Raw genomic sequence first — 23,309 nt, 5'->3', positions numbered from 1 at the left:
AGGACGTTACTGTAAGAGGACTACTTAGCAGGGAGCTGAGAGGAAGTATCAACACACAAACACACTTTTTTTTTTTTTTTTTTTTGGATTTTTGAGACAGGGTTTCTTCGTAGCTTTTTTGGTTCCTGTCCTGGAACTAGCTCTTGTAGACCAGGCTGGCCTCGAACTCACAGAGATCCACCTGCCTTTGCCTCCCCAGTGCTGGGATTAAAGGCGTGCACCACCACCGCTTACAAACACCACTTTTACACCAGACCACAACCGATAGTATAAATAGTAAGCTTGGCCATACTAGCACACCAGCCCTCCCCTACAAGCATCTGCTCTTGCTTCTCCTCCTCGAAATAACATGGACTGGGCCCAGCCATCCTGCAGCCCACCCTTGTATCACTGGAACCTTCTGGTACTTTTTTACGTATGCCAGCTCCCACCTCACCCAAACGCTAATCATCTTCCTTTAAATCCTGATTTGCAGCGCCGAAACATTAGGTGAAATGAAGAGACTTGCTAATTACAGAGCTTCCCCAGAAGCTAACTCCAGCCTGTCTGTGAGAAACAGTGTTAAATACCTTTGAAATCTCCCAATTCCCAAGGCTGGAGAGACAGCTCAAATGTTGAGAGTGCCCACCACTCTGGCAAAGGACCCTATAGTGCGATTCTCATCACCCAGCTCTAGTTGGTATCTGATGCTGCTGGCCTCCCAGGCACAGGCATTCACACTCTCTCTCTCACACACACACACACACACACACAAATAAAATCATAAAGCAAATCTACTGAAGACTCGCTTAGGTCATTACTTTGCGACTCCTGGCAGCTTCCTGCAGAGGAATGTTGAGCCCCAGGCAGATGCTAAGGTAGAGTGGGGAGTGGGAGTGGAAACAGGAAGTGGCCTTCAGAAAGGACCTCCTAGTTGCTGCTCTTTTTATTTCATGACGGGAGCTGCCAATAACCTCAGAAGAACAGGACTTTGCCCCAACTTTCCAGCCCCAGAAGAGGCTAGTGGGGAGCCTTCCCACAGCAAAGGCAGAAGCAGCACTGGCCCTCTGCAGCCACGGTGACAAGTGACCTGTGACTGGAGCATGACTAGCTCTGGCTGCGCTTCCAAGGATGGGGCCACACCTTGGCGAGAGTTTCAAGGGTGGCGTGACCTGGCCAATGGATAAATGCCCTTATACCCAAGTGTGACCGGGTCCAAGGGACAAGTGGTCCTTCTAGACCACTGTACACAACAGGTGGCAGAAAATGATCTTCTTCGGGCAAAGTGCAGAAGGCAAGACTAAGCATAATGGAAACATCTGAGTCATTTTGCCAACGCTGGGCAAAATAATAAAAAAAATACAGATGGGAAGGCACGGAAGCCAAAATTCCCCGGAAATATTTCCTTTCCTTAAAAGTGACATTCAAATCTCATAAAAAGCAACAAAGACCACGCAAGGGCCTTCTGCCTATGATTGAAAAAGTATCACTTTACAATTATTTAAAACCCATGGACTCATAAGAAAAAGTAAGTACAGTCATACACCATACGTGTGTCGGCAACCCCATCCTAGGTGTCTGTGAGTAGAGACTGGGACAGCGTTCACTAACCAAGGACCTCTTGGATGTGTCCCTATCACTAAGCAACGCATCACTGAGTGCGCAGGGGAGCTGGAGTAGCATCTCCAGGAACTACAGCATCTTTCCTCTTCCTCAGGACAGGTGTGGGCACTGTGTGGCCCAGACACCGGGTGGGCAGGATGCTGCCCCTCCTCACCTGGCAGTCCAGGAGGAGCTTCTCCATGGAGATGGCACTTTCGGGTTTTTGGAGTATCTTCAACTTCTCTTCCTGTGCCTCCAACCAACTGTCCAAATTCTGTATTTTGTTTTCATTCTCGGTGATACTTTCCAGAAGTTGTTCCAAATGTTGTATCTGTATGTGATGGAGAAAAAATGTTATGAAGGAAAATTTACTTTCATCTCTCTTCTTAAAAATGTGTGACAGTTCGCATGGGAATGTCCCCCATAGGCTCTGGCGTTTGTACACCTCGCTCCGAGATGGTGGAGAGGTTTTGGGAGATTTAAGCGGTGTGGTCTTGCTAGAGGAACGGGCTTTGAGGCTATACAGCCTCACCCTACTTCCAGTCTGCTCTCTCTGCTCCTGGCTTCCTGTTGAAAACATGGCCTCTCAAACTGGGTGGCAGTGGTGCACGCTTTTAATCCCAGCACTCAGGAGGCAGAGGCAGGTGGATTTCACACTAGAGAGAGAGTTCCAGAATAGGTTCCAAAGCTACACAGAGAAAACCTGTTTTGAAAAATCAAAAAACAAACAAACCCAACCAACCAAACAAAGAAACAAAACCCAGTGATCTCTTGGTTTCTTGCTCAGATCACCATGCCTTCCTGTCATGATAGGCTCTTCTCTCTCTGGAACTATAAGCCCAAATAAACTCTCCCTTATATAAGTTGACTTGGTCATAGTATTTTATCCCAGCAACAGAAGAATAACTAATACAAAATGTAAACAGCATTATGTGGTTAGTTAATTTTATTTTGCTACAGGATTTGCATCCTTTTGAAATGAAAAGATAACTTGGTTTCTTCTAAAAGTTGTTAGATATTTTACATAACAAAAATGAATTGGTCATTCTGGAATGAAGATTTGTAAGTCAAAATAACTCCTCTCTATGAAAAACAAAAACACATTTTTTAAAAAAAAATAAAACATAATCTGTTGAGAGAGCCAACTGCTCTGGAGTTTCATAGTAGCTATGCCAAATAAAATTATGTTTCTAAACTTCAATATTTTTTATTATATCCTTCATTAACACTGGTATAATTAAAGGAAGTTTTCTTCTTCTGACTCTCTAGAGTTGCCTAACAATTATTTTCTTTAAATTTTTTTTAGCCTTATTGACTTATTGTATGTGTAGGGATGTTCAGCCTGCATGTATAGATGCATCCTGTATGTCTGGTACCTGCAGAGGTCTGACGACGTCATCAGATTCCCCTGGGACTGGAGTTATAGACAGCTGTGGGCCACCATGTAGGTGCTGGGAACAGAACTTGAGTCCTCTGCCAAGAGCAGCCAGTGCTTTAAATCACTGAGCCATCTTTGCAGCCCTGCTTAGCAGTTTCTTGATGGACATTGATAGGCCATCAATATCTCAAATAATTCAACAGTTTAACAAGACAGGTTATTTTCTAGTTCTGATTCTTATTTGTAATACAATTTCATTATGTAATCATGGTATATACAAAGTTTTATTCTTCTTCTGTTGGTCTGCAAGCTCACCGGGTTGAGACATACCCAGTCAGGTGAGCCTTCAGTCTCAGAACTCAGCTGGTAGATCTGGGAGTTCAAAGCTAACCTGGTCTATATAGCGAGACCTGTCTCAAAAAACATAAAATAAAAAATGAAAGATCTCTTCTTAGATGGACACAGTATCACTTGATCAGTTGTTCTAAGGTTGGAAATTAAGGCCCTGTACATTTTTGCAAGTATAAATAATACTGAGAACATTTGGTATACTTCTTTTTGGGAGGACTATCAATTCACTTAAAATAACTGTCTAAGAACTACACTGGATGATTAAGGGATCCAATGAAATTTTAGATTTTTTTTTAAAAACATTCCCAATATTTTTCAAAGAAATTTTAGGTCATTCCCACACCAACAGTGTAGCTTTGGGTTTTATTTTGCTAACTAATTAGCTATATGTCCTGTAGTGTTTGTTTTGGGTGTCTGAGGATTAAGATGGATACATTTCCATTTTTATTTGTTGTGGGATATTTGTACACCGTGTGAAGGTGTAGTGCTGTGATTAGTGTAATAAAAAGCCTAATGGCCAATAGCGAGGCAGGAGGTGTGGGCGGGACTTCCGGGAGACAGACAGTAAGGAGTAGGAGATGAATCTAGTTGTGAGACAGACACCAGGAGACACAGAAGAAGCAGGAAGTGCGCGTACCGCACTTCCTGCAGTACGTGACAGAATGTAGGTGAACAGAAATGGGTTAATTTAAGTTATAAGAGATAGAAAAAAACCAAGTCTAAGCGAAGGCCAAGCTTTCATTATTAATAGTAAGTCTCCGTGTCATTATTTATGAGCTGGTGGCCCAAAGGAGTGTTCAACTATGTTTATCTATTAACTAGATTTCTTCTTTTTTATTTTCTTGACTTTTCGAGACAGGGCTTCTCCGTGGAACAATTCTGGCTGGACCAGAACTCACTCTGTAGACCAAGCTGGCCTCGAACTCACAGAGATCTGCCTGCCTCTGCCTCTTGCATGCTGCGGTTAAAAGTGTGCCACCACTGCCTGGCTTAACCAGAATTTCTGATTTGGACAACTATCAAGTTGTTCATCTATTCATGTACTTGAAAATTTAAATAGGAATCTTAATTAAATACACTTGTGTGCTTTTATTTTAATACAGAAAAGAGATGGGGTATTTGTTACTATTGATATTAAATACTTTTCTCATGAACAAGTTTTCTCCACATTTCATGACTGGTGCAGTGGAAACCCGCCGCGCGCATTTCTTTTTCTTTTTTCTTGTTCAGTCATCTCAAAGATAAAACTGCTTTGTCCCTTTGGACATGTTTCCACAGAAAATGCCAAACTCTCTGACCGTTTGGTGGCCTGACATATTCCTTTTCACTTGCCCAACTTTATTTCCCCAGGAAATCTCAACAGAACCGCAAGCGTTACTCTCTTCCTCTGTTGCGTGCACCCACGGGAAATGCTGAAGCGCGGGGTTTTACAGGGGCTGCAACTGGGGCGGTTAGGAGGCTTCAGAACGCAGCAGCGTGTAGGAGTTCTCAGCAAGGGGTATTTTGCAAGGATGAATTCAGTCATCCAAGCGTGACTACAGGACACACCTTTCTATTCAGGGCTCCGTGCACTCGGTGCCACTGGCGGTTCATCTCCCCCAGGTGCTCGGCAAACTCCGTCCTTTCATAGCGCTTGCTTTCCACATGGCAGGTGCTCAGCTGAAGCAGTGACTGGTTAACGAAGTCAGCTATCCATTGCTTGTAGTCCATCTCCATTCTGAACCCCTAAAACACACGGACAAGCAGAATGAAACACCATTGTCAGGGTGGAAGGCCATCACACAAATTGTATTGTTCATACGGCTGGACTCTAGGGGGCGCGATCCCACCATCGGAAGCGCCTCCCACTTTCCCCACCTTCCGCAGGGTCAGAGTGGTTGCTTTATCCGCAACACATTCTTCGGCACAGCGTGACTCACTTCCCTTTGAACACACTGGAAACTGCGCCACATAATGGGAGCTGCTCTCTGTACTGGCCTAGCAGGTCCCTGGTCTGACAAAGGGGTCCTGTGAGAAGTTGCCTGAGCGTTATGTGAGATTCTGAGCCATTTGACAACTCAAGGTACAACAGGACAGAAAGCAAAAGGGTCTGTCACACCTATAGGGAACCTGGCCAACTTAGGCAGCTGTACTATCCCTTGGTGACAATGGCCTTCTATGGTTATTTTGTTCTATCATGGCTTTAAGTTCTACCCTGATCCTAAACCCACCAAGGGTAACTATGTATCTGTCAAGCCTGTCATCTGTTGGGTTTTACTCAAGAAAGTTCTAGCTCTCCTAATGGAGACAGCCAGGAGGAAGCAAGTAGAATGTTCTAGTAACTGTAGCTTATGCAGACCTTTTGAAGATGCTACCAGGCATTCAAGCTAAGATGCGATGGTAGGTAAAAACCCAAATCAGGCCAGACATGGTGACATACACCTTTAATCCTAGTTCTTGGGAGGTAGAAGCAGACAGATCTCTAGGATTTGAGGCCAGCCTGGTTTACATAAGCAAGTTCTAGGTTACCCAGGGCTACAGTGAGACCTGATCTTGCAAAGAAGAAAAAAAAATTCTGCCACACTCATTCTTGGTCATTAAGTGATTCATCTTCTGCCTTCCAGACACTAGCTCCATCACTGCCAGCTCTTTGAAGGCCACACCCAGGCTCCTCATTTACCTGCCTGGCACACACTACTGTGTCTTGTTATATGCTAATGAAATCTCAAAATTCTGATCTAGAAGGACATAAACTTTTCTTTTCCTCGGGGACATTTATTAGTGACCACTGCAAGCCAAACATTGGGGTATTTCTTCCAGGTGAGAATCTCAGTCAAGGCAGGGAAGGAAACAGGGACGATGCTAAGCAGTGGTAACAACACTGGAGCTAGAAAAAGGGTCACAGAGACAAGTCTGGCAGATTCATCTAACCGGGCAAGGAGACCTGGGGTGGAAGAGCCTCCGAAGTCATACATGGGCAGAGCCTTGAAAGGTGGCTCAGAGTATGTGTAAAACGGGTAGTGACATTTCAGACAGCAGGGGCAGCATGCACCCAGCATGTGTGTGTGGGGGGAAGGTGCCAGAAGGGGTGAGGCACCCAAGCTGGATTTGGTGCTGATGTGGTGGGTGAAAAGATGAGCTCAGGGAGTCCTTTAAGAACTTGGATTGTCCTCCCTAGAGTAATTGCCACTCCCTTCCCTTCCAGCCTCCTTCCGGTCTGTTTCCTCTTAATCCTATCTCACAGGTCTCTCGAGTCTGCTTTTCCCCTCTAAGTGATGTGCTTCCGTATTCAGTGAAAAGGCCTCAGCCCCTGCTGTATAATTACCTTGAGCTTCTGCAGACGACTTTTAACTTGAGCCGCAGAACGCTGGGAGAGCTCAGCGTCCTCGCCTGCAGCCTGAGGCTCCACGGCGTCCATCCAGCTGATCATCTCGGAGATGGCACTGCGAGAAGGCAATTTCTCCATCTGAAGCTGCAAGGGCAGAACGATTTCCATTTAATTACCTGCCGTTAACCGGATGGATCAGGACATCACTAAGGAAGACACCTGCTTTGATAGACAGTCTTGCAACATGATTATACAGATTAGCCATGAAGACAAACCCAGTATTCAAGTTTCAAACAAGCGACCCCCAAACAATATAAAATCCATATAAGCCAACTCAGTGGCACAGAGACAACCAAGAAATAAAGTAATTAAGCTTGATTTCTCTCGTAAGAAGGATCTCATTGGAGGAGAGTCTAGTAATTAAGACCTATAATCAGTAGTGTGTGCGTGTGCGTGTGTTGGGGGCTAGGCAGTGTCAAAGAAAATGAGTGCGTTAGGAAGATAATTTTAAGAGTTGTGAGCTAACAAGTGCATGCTAATTTAAACACTGTGTCTTTAAACACTTACCTGGTGAAGTTTCTCTTGAATGTCTGGAAGCTGGGTTATCAGCATTGTCCACTTCTGCTCGAATTGTGCCAGAGACGATCTCAGCGTGGCTGTGTCTGCCTCCTTCAGGTGGAGAAGCTGGTTCCCAGTGCTCAGTACCGCAGACTTCAGGGAGGACTTCTCATCAACTTCCTTGGAAAATTCCTAGAAGAAACAGTTCCTAAGATTGGGTACTTTCAAAACCTAAGTACAGTCAGAGTAACTGTCTGCACAACCAAACTAAAGATGGTAAACGTCTACACACACACACCCACACCCACACACACACACACACACACACACACCACACTTTACCTTCAGAGGCATCACAGATGCACTGGAGAACAAAGCACATGGAATCTTTAGCTCCTCTTAACTCAGAGGATCCATATTTTTTTTGGTTTGTTTGTTTTTTTTTGTTTTTCGAGACAGGGTTTCTCTGTGGTTTTGGAGCCTGTCCTGGAACGAGCTCTGTAGACCAGGCTGGTCTCGAACTCACAGAGATCCACCTGCCTCTGCCTCCCGAGTGCTGGGATTAAAGGCGTGCGCCACCATCGCCCGGCGAGGATCCATATTTTTAAAAATAGGTAAGTTCAGCCTGGAGAGATGACTCAGTGATTAGAAGCACTCGTTACTTTTTATAGGTTCAGGTCCTAGTACCCACATATGGTGGCTAACAACCATCTGTAATTCCAGTTCCAGGGGATTTGGTGTCTTCTTCTGACCTCCAAAGTATCAGACACACACACACGCACACACACAAGGTGCACATCCATACATGCAGGCAAACCACTCATACTCATGAAGTTAGATTAGCCATGTTCAATGGCCAATTTGGCAAGAATCTGTGGAGTCCATATTAAATGAATTACTTGGAATAAATTTTCAAATAAGATATTTGAAGTCTTTCCTATGTATAGGTTCTTTCAAGAGCATTGAAAAAAAACTTATATTTTAATATTAAAGTAAGTAGCCATAGCTATAAAACAAAAGAGAGTAAAGACCAAGGGAAAATATTTCACATGTACTAACAAATTAATATAGATCCTATGCATAATTTTCTCTATTAGGAGGTTGAACCTCAGTGCCTGCACACTTGTTAGGTGAGTGTTCCATCACTGAGCTACATCTTTGATCTGTAAGTTCATTTTGTTATGAAAGAAAACTTCCCTTGGTCAAAATAATAAAACCTGAAGCATGAACAGAGAATTCTCACAGAAACTTAAAATCACACACATGTTAACTCCATGAAATTATCCTAGAGGAAGGTAGTTTGAGGATTGGCTATTTTTTATTATTAATAAGATATGCCAGGTTTGAGCAAGCTTTACATTTACATAAATACTCTAGTCCATTAAACAGTAGCAGATAGCTCTAGGAACACATCTTGCTTGCATGCCTGACCTCTTACCCACAAACGGGAGCAGAGATCATCACAGCAGCCTCTATATTTTTATTCTTGGTACTTATTTTTGACCAGTAGTGTAAGCAACTTACAAAAAACCTGTCGATGTTGCTTCTGATCGTATCCAGGTCCTGAGACACGTTGAGGGACTGTTCTTTCCAGTAATTCAATGTTTGCTGAGAAGATTCCAGCCATCTGGTCAGCTCATCCGAATCCCTGCTGTAACTATCGGGGGCAAAGAGAGAATGGAAATTAGAAACTCACTCTGGGGACGACAGGCACCGGTGTGTATAGTTCTTATCTTTATTGTTAATTTCCACCATTCGCACTATTACTAAAAAATCATGACATTTATGAGTATTCTATCATGTTTTATACCATGCCCCATGCCTATGGTCTTAGCATTTTCTAGAACTCTCTCCATTAGGGATAATCAAGAAGGAAAAAGTCTATCCATTCACCATGACAGAGATCAGCTTGGCCAGTGTTCTCCAGTTCCTTGTTTACTGTGAAAATAAAACTAGCATTTGCCGATGGTGCTCAACAACACACTGCTGTTGGCTGCGTGCTGTAATAATTATTGCATTATCTCATATGATGGAAACAGGCAACAGAGCACCATCTTCCTTGCAGCTTCTCAGCTTGTTTATTAGCTTAGAGCCTCTGGGAGGCAGGGATGAGTTTGAGGCTTAAATGTTTTCTATTCCCTCCATCATCTGTTGTGGGAGGTCCTTCTGCTCCTCCAGCCTATAGCCGCTGAGATACCAGCCCATTGGGGCGTGGTCTCTCTCCCTTTAAAAAAGTGGCCACTTCCTTCTCTTTCTCTCTTCACTTCCTGCTCCGCCGGCGACTAGGCTCCCTTCCTGGTTGCGCAGAGGGCTGACGGTGATCTGTAAGTTTTTTCCCCTTTAAATAAATACCACCCTATTAATCATAATTCCAAACTGCTGTGGCATTGTTTGTGACTTACGCCTTCAATCATCCTCTGATAGTTCAAGGTAACTCCAAGCGAACACAACATGGCCTCCGAAGAAGTCAAAAGACTCAAAGCACTCTATGAGCTAAAATTATTAAATGGTTTTAAACTTTTATTTTATTTATTTTTCTGTTTTGCAAGACAGGGTTTCTCACACGGTACAAGGTGGTGGACCTCATACAACCTTGAGCTGACTACAGCGTCTTCCTAGAGTCTTTCTCTACAGCAGAACACGAGGCCAACCGATCTCTAAGGCAGCATACCTGAGGAGATGCTTAAGCAGGGTTTGTAGTCTGTGGAGCTCGTGGTCAATCTTCTTGTTGAGGGACAACCACTTCTCTTCTAGCTTGGTGATCTGGCCCTCCAGCTCAGGACAGCTCACAGATGCCGCCAGCTGTTTGCCTTCGTTCAAGGTCTGGCAGAGCCGCAAGTGCTTTCCATCAATGTTTCTTTTTATTTGCTAAAAAAAGTCACAGAATGAATTAATCTTAAGTAAAATCTGCTGATCTAACCTCTCTCTTTCTCTTTAGTAACACGGGGTCTTATTATATAGCCCAAGCAAACCTGAAAACTCACCATGTAGCCCAAGCTTATAAGCCTTCCAAACACTGAGATTACAGGCTGGCTCCAAACATCTGGACTAAGGGATCTTTCTGGCTCAGCCTCCTCAGTAGTGGGACCATCGGCACAATCAACCACTCCAGGTTTCACACGGGCTTGGATTCATAATGTAGATTATTTTTCTAACTTTTTAAATTCTTTAATAATATTATTATCATTTTATGTGTATGGGTTCTTTGCCTGCATGCATATCTGTGCCACATACATATGCCTGGTGCCAGAAGAAGGCACTGGGTGCCCTGGAACGTGAGTTACAACTGATTGTGAGCTGCTATAAGTGCTGGGAATCAAACCCAGGTCATCAGCAGCTAGTGCTCTTAACCACTGAGCCTTCAGCTGACACAAAGATTATCTTGAAAATCAGGAAATTTTAGACAAAAATTACATAAAATCTAGAAATCAGGATTGCCAGTGTCTCTGTGAACATCATGAGATGTACAAACTCAGGGTCTAGATCCTGGTGTGCATGGCCCTCTTAAGGGACCGCGATTCTCCATCCCTCCCATGTTAGTCCACACTCCCTGCTGCGGAGTCTCACAGATGGAAACTTAGCCGGGAGGGGGATAAACATGAAGATAATTATCTATTATTCACCAGACACGCAGACCAGGGGGAGAACCCATTTGCAGATGCTTTTGATATGAGGACTAAGAGGGAGAAAAGAACTTTCCAATAAATTAAAACAGCACATTATTAAGCCAACTTCACACGCACGTAAAATAAAATCTTTCAAAACTGCAAATACAATGACCCCCCTGAAGAGAACTCTGTCTAACAGCAATTATCTCCACAGCTTGGTTCAGCTAATGCCAAGTACCTGGTGGCTGGTTAATCTTTAAAAGAAAATTATTACCAAAATAGAACTTTGGCTATTTTCCTATCAAAAAATGGTCACTTTTTCTTTTTTTAATTTCTCTTTCTCTTCTATCCCTTTCCTGGCTATAGGCAAGGATAAAATGTTCAAAATCAATTACAAAATGCGCTGTCATTTTCTAAGCCTTAAGTACTAGTTACTTGGCCATCACAGAATCTCTGAGATGCTCCTTATTGCTGTTTATAATTGCTGTATACACAGCACATTTATAGCATCATAAGTTAACACGTAGCACCCGTTCCTTCAGAGAAGGGAGATAAGGTTGGCCTTGAATGTAATGATCCTCCTGTCTCCACACCAAGTGCTAGGATTACTCAGCATGCACTACTATGCCTAGACATCAAACCCTGGGCAGGCTTCATGAATGGCAGGCAATGAACTCGACTAACTGAGCTATATCCCTAGAGCCCTCTGAGGGCTTTGACGCCTTTATTCTAGAGAGAAAAGGCATGCTGGCCAGATGGAGCTCCACACAGCTTCTGAAGACAGATTTGTCCCTGTTCAGGGGCTGCACAACTATGGTCTTCATTCTATGGCCCAGACTCCACCAAACAACCACGTTGGGTGGACACCCGGACCTCTGTGACTCCAAGAGACCATGAATGGCCCAGAGAAGTCCACAGTGAGGTGCAATTTGAGGGATATATTTTAGGATGAAGAATTTGTTCAGGCTGGGTAGTGGTGGTGCACTCCTTTAATCCCAGCACTTGTGAGTCAGAGTCAGATGGTTATCAGTGAGTTCAAGGCCAGCTTGGTCTACAAAGCAAGTTCCAGGACAGCCAGGACTGTTACACAGAGAAACCCTGTCTCAAGCAACAAACAAAAAATTTGTTCTGAAGGCTTAGAACAATTGTTTCTTTGAAAATAGCTTTCAGGGATTGGGTAGGAAACTCGTTTGTCATGCATACATGAGAACCCCCAGCACCCATATAAAAGTAGGTGTGGGCGAATGCATCCGTAACCCCAGCACTGGAGTCGCAGGAAAAGGAAGATGGTCAGCTGAGGCTCACTGGTCATCCAGTCTAACTGAAACGGCCAGTCCCAGGGTCAAAAGCAAGGGTCTGTCAGGCATGGTGGCACACACATTTTTAATTATAAATTTTACTTTACATTTATGAATGCTTTGTATGTATGGATGTGCACCATGTATATCCCTGGTCATTTCAGAGGCCAGAAGAGGACATCAGATTCCCTTATGTTCTACTTCACCCCAAAAGATCCAGATGTATCTGACTGTGGATCTATATCAAGTACAAATACGGTGTCCCAACCCCAGGAAAATGTCATTCTCTCATACCACCCCTATGTGAGATCTCACTGCGTATCCCAGGCAGTCTTCAAAGTCACAATCCTCTTGTTTCAACCTCCGGAATGCTGGGATTACAGATGTGTGTGTCAACAGACCTAGGCCGAAGAATTTCTATAATACTGGAGGCAGGTAACAGAGCTCATGTGTGTCCTAGGCTATGTCCAGTCAGAATTATACTGTAAGTATATTTAGAAGCTCAGCTTTATAAAACCCTTTCTATTCTCATCTTATTTCTACACTAATAAATAACGAACAGTGACTCTGAGTATTCAGCCATAGATGGGAGACTGCTACTCCCACCCCAAGGCTCAGAGAACACCGGGGAGTAGGCGCAGGAAGAGCGTAAAAGAATGGAGGAGGAGGACGAGGTCTATGACATGCTGTCCTCTGGGACCGCTGCACACATGAACTCACAGCCACTGTGATGACCTGCATAAAACCTGCTCAAAATCCAGCCAGTTAAAAGTTATGGCATGGGGCTGGAGAGATGGCCCAGTGCAGAAGAGCGGGTCCTGCTTTTACACCGTATCAGAGCTCAGTCCCTGGTATCCATATGGAAGAGATTACAACTGCCTGTAAATTCAGATCTAGGAGATATGATGTTCTCTTTTGGAGCCCGCAAGCATTGCACGCACATGCAAATGCAAACACACACACACAAAAAAAAAAACCAACAAAAATAAAATCTGAAGTATTTTTTTCAGCATGGAGCTTGGAGGGGCTTCCAAGGTCCTGCCCCGACCATGGAGCTATTGGCCAGTTAGTGGCTGCTGGGGGCGGGGTTTGTTTCTTAGGGTGTTGGTCACTGGCAAGAGGACCCCATATCCACATGGACTAATTAGTCTCAGTGTTATTTAAAAAGCAAATCAAAGAAATTGAAAGGGAGAAATAATAGGAATTGGGGAGAGTTGGAAGGAGGGAATAGGAGGTGGAAATTATTAAGACGAACTGTATACACCTATAAAATTTTCAAAGAATAATAATAATGAAAAGAAGCTAGGTCTTAGAGACAAGGTCACACATGGGTAATGGATAGAGCCAGGATCCAAGCCAAAGACTTCACCCCAATCTAGATTCATGCTCATGCTGAAGATTCCTCATCCTTCTGGATGCATCTATTAGTGGGTGGTATGATAAAAATGTTTCAAGTCAACCATTCAGCATCGAAACCCAACGGCCTTGCTGGCACAAAAAGCACCGTAGACTGGTTCTGTCGTAAACTAGGAAACACGCTACCTGATACAATGAGATCCTTTCCAGCAATCTTTCTTCCGTCTCTTCCACCAGACTCACAGAGGGCAACGAAGACACAAGAACTTCCAGGTCCTTCTCAAGAGATGCGTAGTTGTCATCAAATTCTTCCCATTTCTGGACAACAGACACCAGGAGTCAGTTCCAGGGAATGACAATCGTTAAGCCAAAAACAAACACTGAGACCAGAAGAAACGGAAACATGGGCCCTATGTGGACTCCGGGTGCACCTGAGAGGTGACATGGTATCAGGAAAAACTCTGTCAACAGCGGGACACAATCCCACTGTTTTTGAAAAGGAAAAGATAATCCCACGGGTATTTGTATATACTAATGTATTTTATTAATACGTTTATTTGCTTGTAATGCTGGATCAAACCCAGGGTCCCGTAAGTGGGTAAGGGTTGTACCACCAAGGCATGCCTCCTGCCTTCACTAGAGCTTTATGCTAACCTTGGGAAGCCGGGCAATGGGATTAAAAGAAACACACAGCAAGTGGAGGTGTTATCTATCCTGAATGCCACTGTGAAGGCCCCACAATGTAAGGCAGCCTTGTTCTTCCTGGGAGAGGCAAAGACCTAATTGTGAAATGCCTTTTTTTTTTTTTTTTTTTAAATTTAACAGAGGAAGCCTCCATCAGGTTATTCTTGCCTCTCTGATGCAGTCCCCAATTCTAGTGAACAATTGTTTTACTGAATTACCTGACCCCTGCCTGAGCTCATGGGCGGTAGCAGTAGGGGGAGGGCCCTTGCCTCCTCCACCCCCATGACTATTTCTTTACCCGTAGTGCTGCCTTGTCCTAGCTCAGTGGTGCTCAGAACGCATCATCCTACCTCCCCGTATTTCCATGGTAGCCCGCTGGCAGGGCTTCCTGAGCAGCTAAAGAACTGAGTTATTGACATTAAGCATCGTCTCTTAGAAAAACAACCTTAGCAATTCTCCTTTCTACTCAAAGATCAGCCACTTGTCTTGTAGAGCACTCACTCGGTCCAGGAAAGCTTTTAAAACCACCATTACTTTAAAATCAATTGGACAACATAACTAGAAAATAAATACTGTCACCAGGAAATAATACTGTGTTTATAACATGATAAAGTTGGGTATTTCCTTTTAAATCTTCCTTTATGGGTGGTTTTGTGAGTTAAGGGGAAAGCTTCAAGCTGAAAAGGACTCTATATATGTGGTTGACTTTTGTTTGAACTGAGGCTGAATTAGCACAGATGCATTTTCCCGACAGGACATGCATGCCCACTAGCTCTTAAAAGGAGCTTAGGCTGTGAACCGTGGACTGTTTCATCCCGTCCATGGCTGTCACAGGCCTCCATGCTACCCATTCTCAGTATGACAAGCCCCAGCAGACCTCGCACAAAGTGGGGAGGAGACACAGCGAGGCCCAGCTCTGCCTTCCTTTCTGTTGCACCTCCAAGAGCTGCAGCTCGCCTTGTGCCTGCAGTGGGCGGAACCCAGGAAGCCCAGCTCAGAGGTCATGTGACATACCTGCAGCACACTCTGAAGCTGGGAGCCTCGCAGGCAGGCCTCTTCCCCCAGAGCTCTCACTTCGGCCTCTTGTTCTGCCTCAAATCTCTCGCCCTTTTGCAACGATGGTGGAGACATTTTGGCCGAATAAGTTTGAATCAACAACATGTCAGCGACGAGCTTCTGGAAAAATCCCTGAAATATGGGAAAGGTTTCTAATATTTATTGTCAAATTGGGAAAATTATAAAAGCCAAGCTACTTTAATTTGTTTACCCCAGTTCCTTTGACCTGCCTCCCTCCTGTACTGGGCGGTGACCCCAAGGCCTCACTCACACTAGCCAAGGGCTCTATGACTGAGATAGGACTGGGTACCCACAGTTCTCTTTTACTGTTTATTTTCAGGGAGGTCTCACTAAACTGTATAGATAGGCCTTAGATTTGTGCTTCTCCTGCCTCAGTTTCCCAAAGCAGATGGTGTTATGGCCTGTGCCACTAAGCTTGGCTTAATTTTTTTTAAAAAAAATCCCCAGCCTCAGGAGGTCATAGAATGAATCATATGTATAGTGAACATATATACACAGTCATACATAGAATCAAACACATAGGCACATGAAAGGAACTAAAGTGGTCCAATCCCCGAGTCTCTAAAGACTGATAAACTATCTGCCTTCTCAATCAGTGAAAAGCTCCACGTAGGTGAGAAGCTTCTGAAGGAGCTTGTGAGCAGAATGCTATGTCTTCATCAAAGAGGATGATGGATAATTATTTCCTCTGCACACTTGGGAACAACTGGAGGTTAAGGTCACCAAAAAGGTTCTTACCTTGTGATCTTGTAATTGAGCCTGCAAAGCAACTTTACTCTTGGCGTGTTGCAAGGGGCTACTTGCAAGCTTTTCTTTTCCAATACTGATGAGCTCCACCATGCCTTGCAGCAAGGCATCCTGCTGGCTCTGGGAGAGGAACGGACTGCTGAGTTCTAGGTATTTGGCTCTCAGGATTCCCCACATACTGTCAAGAATATCCTGAAACAGAGAAAGCAGATGTATACAAGCATTTCAACCAGCCAAGAGCATAAATCAGACAAAGAACACATTGAAAATCCTGGTGAAGACCCAAGCCTTGTCCCTCCCACCCTCGGTGCTGAATGAATGCTTTCTGCCCATACACACCTCCAACTTGTAAACATCCTGGAGTAAAACATGAGGGAAACAGAGCCTTTCCCCTTCGTTCCTTAGTTTGGCGACTTGTCTCTCTGAGTTCTGCAGCTCTGCTGTATGCACATCTGCCTTCTAAGTGAGAAATCAGATAGGAGAGAAATACCATCGTTAAATCAGGAAGCACATGGAGCCATCAAAACAGAAGCACACATGGAAGTGCCCTGGGAGCAAAGAAACAAACCAAGGGGAAAATGAAAGGCCTGTCCTGACGCCCCGTTCCACCAACATGCAGCTCTTCTTGTCAGTCTCCCTAGAAGTGCCAGGGTTGAATTTGTTCCCAAACACATTCTACGCACATAGCAAAAGAGGCATATGTGCATAGTGCGAGATTCATGGTCTCTGCACCTCAGTGTTCTGAACGCTCATCAGCTCTTCAACACCTCTTAAACGACTACACAGTTACCTTCCAAAAAACTAGCTTGGGCCAGGGGTGGTAGTGCACACCTTTACACCCAGCATTTGGGAGGCTTAGACAAATGGAACTCTAGGAAGTCAAGGCTAGCCTGGTCTAAACAGTAAGTTCCAGACCATCATCATCACCATCACCATCACCATCATCATCATCATCATCATCATCATCATCATCATCATCATCATCATCATCATCAATATTAGCAAGGTTACGGTGATTCATACTCGGGAGACTAAGGAAGGAGAGTTTGCTAAATATAAGACCAGCCAGGTAGAAGAGTGAGACCATCCCCAAAAATTCAAAATGAAAACTAAAAAAACAACAGAACAACATCCAATCATCCCTTTCCATGTTGCTGGAGATTAAACCCAAGAGCCTGTACATGCTTGGCAAGTGTTCTACCACAAGCTATACCCCCAGCTCTCCGGGTCCTTCTCAGCAGGGACATGGTATGCCACCCCATCCTAAGGTGCTCGCTGCTTTAGTCATAGGCAACTGTTTAATCCAATGGGCTTCGGGAGATGCACAGGTGTTATAGCAAGCACTGTGTTCAGGCCAGGTTCATCCTCAAACAGTTCTGCTAGATCTATCTTTACGCAACTATTCTTTTAGTCTGTCTGTCTGTCTGTCTAGTCTCAGGAAGCCCAGGCTGGCTTTAAACTCTCTATATAGCTGAGGATGACTTGAACTTCTGGTCCTCTTGCTTCCACCTCCCCAGGGATGGAATTACAGGTAATCATCATGTTTGGTTTATTCAGTACTGGGGATCAACTCCTGGGCTTCATGCACGATAGCCAAATGATTCTACCAATAGAGTCACATCCCCAGCCTTAGTTGACCTCTTCAGGGAGAACACACATCCAGATCTTAGAGAAGCAATGGAACATGGTGGGTTTTCAATATTAGCTCAGTAAATGAAGGGACGCTGTTGCTGAATGGAAGAGCATTTATCCTTAAAACCCTTATATAAGTCAACTGGCCCCTCGAAGCCGGACTAATCAGGGTTCCAGTGGACGAGGTAAGGGCCTCTTTACCAACACCTTTGACAACTGTAGACAGTCTTAACTTTTTCCCATTGACAGGGGAAAATGAACTATTACTTTAAAATATTATGCTTCATGGAGTACTACAAGAGCCTTGCACTCGAAGGTCAACATAAATTGTTCTCATCTGAATGACCGCTTAATCTTTACAATACTTGCCAAGGGGTATGCTTTGGACAAGCAGCTGATGCCCAAGACTCCCTGGTCTGAGGTCAGCTTCATTTGAACTGTTTTGATTGATTACCTGAAGCTGTTCGCCAATACTCTGTCCACTGATCGCGTTCAAAGACTGCTGTAAAGCCATTTTCTTCTTAATGAGTTGATTGTATAATCGCTTTATTTCATTCTGCATATGAAAAAGGTACACATAGGAAATGGAGAAATCTCATTTAGACCTTCCTCCCCTTTTTATTAAATTGAAATTTTTCTGAAAAATTTCAACATGAATAGAAAGAGTCACCCACACATTCCATCTCTGAGCTCAGCCTGCCCTGGATCTCACTCAGCTAGCCCTAACTTCCCTTCCCTTCGGATTATCTTGAAGCACATAGCAGACATCAAGCCATTTCATCAGTACTCCCAATGTTGATTAAAGGGTAACACCCCCTCTTGCTAAAAACAGTACGATCTCCCCCGCCCCAGGATCAATACTAATTCCTTCAAATGATTAATGATCCAGACGGGGTGCAGACTTCTGTAATTTTCCTTTTGGTGTTCAATTGGAATACCATTAAGGTCTTTGTGTCACAAGAGAGTCTGTGGTGTTTATCATAGAAGCAGAATGTAAGCCAGGACAGCATCTCTTTCAGTTGGCTGGCTCCCCTATTCTTTTTTGTTTCTTGGATTCATATATGTAAGAAAACATAATCCATTTGTCCTAAGTTTGGCTGATTGCACCCAACACCTGGTGCTGGCATGTTCTCCCCGCCCCCCGCCTTACGTCTGTTTTACTTGATTCTAGAAGCTTCCTAGATTCAGAGTTGGTTGGTTTGTCTTGCTGGGTTTTGTATGTGTGCGTGTGGTATATGTGCACCAGTGTGCATGCAGAGGCCAAGAAGGTATTTTCTTCTGTCATTCTTCACATCATCATTATAGCCATCAGTATCATCAACGACATCATCATCATTGTCATTATCTTCGTCATCACCATCAACACAGGGTCTCCCCCTGAACCAGAAGCTCACTGCTGTCTAGGCTGGCCACCCAGTTCCCAGGATCCACCACTCTCTGCCTCCTGTACTGAGATTACAGGCATGTATGGCCATGCCTGGCTTTTACATGGCTATTGGGGATTTGAACCTAGGTCCTCTTGTTTTTATAGCAAGCTCTCTAATCCATGAAGCCATCTCCCCAAGCCCTTAGGTTTGCTTTTTATGGGCCAGATTCCTTCATTAAGTGGTGTTGTTTTATTTGTTTTTCATTGTGCAGCTGTAGCAGTTTCCCAGCTCGCCTGCCTCCAGACCCTCCCTTAACAATCTATCGAAGCCCTGGACTTTCATGGAATCATCAAAAATAGTAACCTCCTATCCTTCTGGCCTAGAAAGTTAAATAAAACCACTCTCCATGACAATCTCTAAGAAGCAAATGTAATACAAGAAAAGAAACATCATGCTCGATCATCTTGACACCCACACCTTTGGAAGGGGGCCTCATTTTCAAGTAGTCTCCCACCAAGAGCAAAGGCGTCATCTCCCTCAGCACTTCCTATAAGAACTGATGGCCACTGAGGGTCTGGGCTCCCCAGAGTCAGCCATGGGCTCAGAGTCACACCTGATAGCTGCAGCTGTGGTCAAGGCCAGCCTTCAGGGATGAGCTCCTCCGGGCAGCTTTTTCCTGGGCACGCTCCAGACTGACTTTCAGAGCATCGAAACATTCAGGTAGCAGCGTGGTGTCCCTGCCGTGCCACGTCACAGCTTTCAGAAGAGCATCCTTCTTGTCGCCCAGAGCTAAATAAAGCTTCTTCAGCTCCAGAGCCAGTTTCTGCAAGATGGAGGGGAAAAAGACAGGCAGTGAGCTCTGGCCTGAAGTACAGCCGCTACGCAGAAAGACAGACACAGGTGCGTTAGGAATACAATACCTCAAAGAGCGCCTGCTGGGCGGCCGCCTCCTCCCTGAGCAGCTCAGGTCTCTGTAGCAGCTCCTCCACACTGCCCAGGCAGCGACTGAGGCTCAGAAAGAGTTCAAACAATCTTTTATCCAAATTGATGTATGTTTCTTCTGTCATTCTTTCCTAAATCACGAAAAAAAAAAACTGTTAAGATTCCTTGTCTTCCTGAACATGTGTTTTCCACATTTCCATTAGCATATGCAATTTATACTATGCTTTTAAGGAGGACTTATTCTTGGATATTAAAATTCTGTGCATGTGTGTGTTTGTGTGAGGGTGTTTGCATGGGGATGTAGGTGCCCATGAAAGCAGTTACAAGAGGTTGTAAGTCACCTGATAATGGTGGCTGAGAACCAAATGCCAGTTCTCTGAAAGACCAGTAGTCTCAATCACTGACTCATCTCTTCAGGCTTACGTTCAGAAAAACTTGTGATAAACTGTTTCAACTAATGCTTGCTACATGACCAATTAATTAGTGTTTTATTAACCCATAAACTAATCTACCTACTCTGTGAATTATACTGTACAATAAATAAATAAAACGAAGATTTCTTTTCTTCCCTTGACACTAAGAAAAACAAGCTTGAGAATATGAGGCAACCAAGTACTGAGTGGAATTAAAAGATGGACCACTAGGCGAGGGGCATCCAGGTGAAGCTGCAAACCTCCTCCTGCCGCTCCCTGCCTCCACATGTTTGAGGCAGGGCCTTGCTATGTGCAAGCTGTGATCAGCTCAGCCTGAACTCAAACTCGCAAACCTCTTGCTTCTGTCTCCCGGCATAGCAGGCATCAGCTACCTCGCCTGCTGCTCTTCCTCACTTTCCTGGAGGGACAGCGGTTAATTAGGCATGGCGAAGAGAAGGATACTTATAAGGGGGACGTCCGAGGGGTTAGTTAGGAAGAGAGCTCTTAAAGATAGAGATGGTGGTGTAAGGAGGACTCAGGGGTGTCAGCTATGGGCTGGCTGAAAACTGAGGCCACTTAGAGGGGGTATTTCCAAGGGGCCCCGGGGCTGAGCCTCCATATGCTGGTAAGCTGGAGAGCCAGAGCCCCATTTTAGCTCAAGTTATTGGAACCAACTTTTTCTTTGCCTTGAGTTCCTGATTAATGACCTCTGGGGAGTAAGCCACAGCCCCTAAGTCATTAGGCCACCAAACCAGCCTGCTGCCATTCACCCTCATGTGTGCTTCGTTTCCTTGCTGTCTTAGCTGAGGATACCCTGCACACCTGTCAGAGTAAGCTCACACAAGGTTGGAAACCTTGCCTGCTCCTTCTCCATCCTTCCCATCCCAGGGCACTCTGGAGACCTCACTAAGCAATCACCACCCCCTTTAACACACCCCTTGTTGATCCTGGGCTCACATTCAGAAGTCTTTGCATATTGCCTTGGGTAGCCACTGCAAAATTCACCAGAGCTGGCAGAGGGCTGGGCACGGAGCTCAGTGAGACGGCATTTGCCTGGAGCAAGGGAAGTCCTTGATTCAACTCCCAGCACGACACAAACCACCCAAGTCGGCAAGCAAGAAAAATTCCATTTCTAATCCCAAGACTCATTCCGTTCTGACTCTATTAACTGCACAGGGAAGGAGATGTGTGATGATGACCTCCTGTCTTTCTTTCTGCAAAATGTTACTGCCATGAGAAAAATTCACAGTGTGTAATTTCTACCTGGGTCTGAAGGCGGTTTGCTTCTAGGCGGAGATCTTCCAGCTGGGTGGTGTAAGTGTGCAGTTCGTCGGCCGTAGGGCATCTGAAGCTATACACACTCACACTGGGCAGCGTGCTCGAATTTGTGGCCACCTGTCCGGAAGAGAGAAACCTAATTAGTTATAGCCTGAGCCGCCGCTGGAGCTAATGTAAACGCGATGAGAATGCCTCAGCACACAGGCCTCCTGGGTACCCCCTCCTCAAGCAAGCTTCTGTATCCTGTCACTATAGGAAAAAACGAGGATCCGTTTAGCTACTAATATGAGGGAGAAAGCATAATTAGAGGAATTAATAAAGCCAGAAATTTATAGATGTATGTGTTTATTTAATATTTTTGGCAGTTCTAGGGACAGAACCCAGGGTCTTCTATATGCTAGGCAAGTGCTCAACCACTGAGCTGCATTCTCAATTTAATCTTTCAACTTAATAGGCTGTTCAAACCACAAACTTAGCCAGTCCCTCCTCCCCTCATTATTTCAAGGCAGGGTTTCTCCGTGTAGCTTTGGCTGTCTTGGAACTCAACCTGTAGACCAGGCTGGCCTTGAACTTGGAGATCCGCCTCTGGAAAGCTGGGACTAAAGGTGTGAGCCACTACTGCCTGGCTACTTAGCCAGTTTTTTAACTAGTCTATTTATTATGTACTAGTTTGTTTACTAGTTGGCTCCTTGTATAGCCAGCTCTTAGAATGAGATACAAATCACAATTAGGAAAAAGCCGGGCGGAGGTGGTGAGCACCTTTAGTTCCAATATTCCGAAGGTAGAGGCGGGTGGATCTCTGAGTTCAAAGTCAGCTCTGTCTACAGAGTGAGCACCAGGACAACACAGAGAGACCCTGTCTCAAACCCCTGCTACCCCCCCCCCCGAAAACCCCTAAAAGTCAGTCACAACTAGGGATAGATCCACATCTGACTTGTTATTGAAAGGGCAAGTCAGCGTTAGAACTGAACCATGTTCAGGAGGAGGAGTGAGTCTGAGCACATTTCTCAAATTGAATAAAATATTTTATAACATCAATGGCGTGCCAGAGTGGATGGGGTGAAGTCCATGAGGGTTCGTGCTCTGTTGGATGGTCCTATACTGATAAGTACATGGGCATCACAAATTACAGTCCATGGGCTATAAAAGAACATGGCATAAAAGAAGGGAGTAGGGGTGTATATCAGAGAAGTATGGGTAAATACGGTCAGAATCCATTGCATGCATGCATGAAAGTCTCAACTTGCTGACAAACTTAAAAATGAAATGAAACACAACAAAACAAACAAACAAACAAAAAACAGGTTGTGGTGGTAGAAGACTCTCCAGGGAAAATAGGACTTTAAAAGACACTTATATACATATGTTTTAAGTGTGATTAGTAAGGAGAAATTCAGACAAAACCCTACCTAGGAGGCTAATTCAACTCCAAATGGTCAAATAAGGTTCTGAGCATGTAATACATTCCTATTAGACTGGAAATTAGAACTCACTGAGGACCTTTGCCAGGCCAAGTAAGTGCATAGCTGGTTAGGTAAAACCTGGTAGCTGGAGAGATGGCTCAGTGGTTAAGAGCATCGACTGCTCTTCCAGAGGACATGGGTTCCGTTCTCAGCCCAACATGGCAGCTCACAACTGTCTGTAACTCCAATTCTAGGGGATCTGACACCTTCACACCAATGCACATGAAACAAAGTTAAATAAATTATAAAAACAAAACCAAACCTAGTGG

The 23,309-nt window shown here is 44.6% G+C and overlaps 1 protein-coding gene across 2 annotated transcripts in view; it reads right to left on the bottom strand.

The window, feature by feature from the left end:
- The window catches only part of Syne2 (spectrin repeat containing nuclear envelope protein 2), a 294,128-nt gene that overhangs the window by 58,331 nt on the left and 212,488 nt on the right, over positions 1-23,309 (bottom strand). For both annotated transcript variants that reach the window (XM_026779484.1, XM_026779485.1), the window contains 14 exons: positions 21,563-21,694; positions 19,865-20,017; positions 19,558-19,767; positions 18,032-18,133; positions 16,285-16,404; positions 15,937-16,137; positions 15,136-15,309; positions 13,624-13,755; positions 9,847-10,043; positions 8,700-8,832; positions 7,185-7,367; positions 6,615-6,761; positions 4,859-5,035; positions 1,757-1,912 (listed from right to left, as the gene is read on the bottom strand). In XM_026779484.1, the coding sequence (XP_026635285.1) occupies positions 1,757-1,912; positions 4,859-5,035; positions 6,615-6,761; positions 7,185-7,367; positions 8,700-8,832; positions 9,847-10,043; positions 13,624-13,755; positions 15,136-15,309; positions 15,937-16,137; positions 16,285-16,404; positions 18,032-18,133; positions 19,558-19,767; positions 19,865-20,017; positions 21,563-21,694 (2,217 nt within the window). The remainder of the gene's footprint in view (positions 1-1,756; positions 1,913-4,858; positions 5,036-6,614; positions 6,762-7,184; positions 7,368-8,699; positions 8,833-9,846; positions 10,044-13,623; positions 13,756-15,135; positions 15,310-15,936; positions 16,138-16,284; positions 16,405-18,031; positions 18,134-19,557; positions 19,768-19,864; positions 20,018-21,562; positions 21,695-23,309) is intronic.

The sequence above is a fragment of the Microtus ochrogaster genome, chromosome 1 (genome assembly GCF_000317375.1).
Source record: "Microtus ochrogaster isolate Prairie Vole_2 chromosome 1, MicOch1.0, whole genome shotgun sequence".
NCBI lineage: Eukaryota > Metazoa > Chordata > Mammalia > Rodentia > Cricetidae > Microtus > Microtus ochrogaster.
Note: the sequence above shows the minus strand (reverse complement) of the source record. Positions and strands in the feature narration are given on the sequence as shown.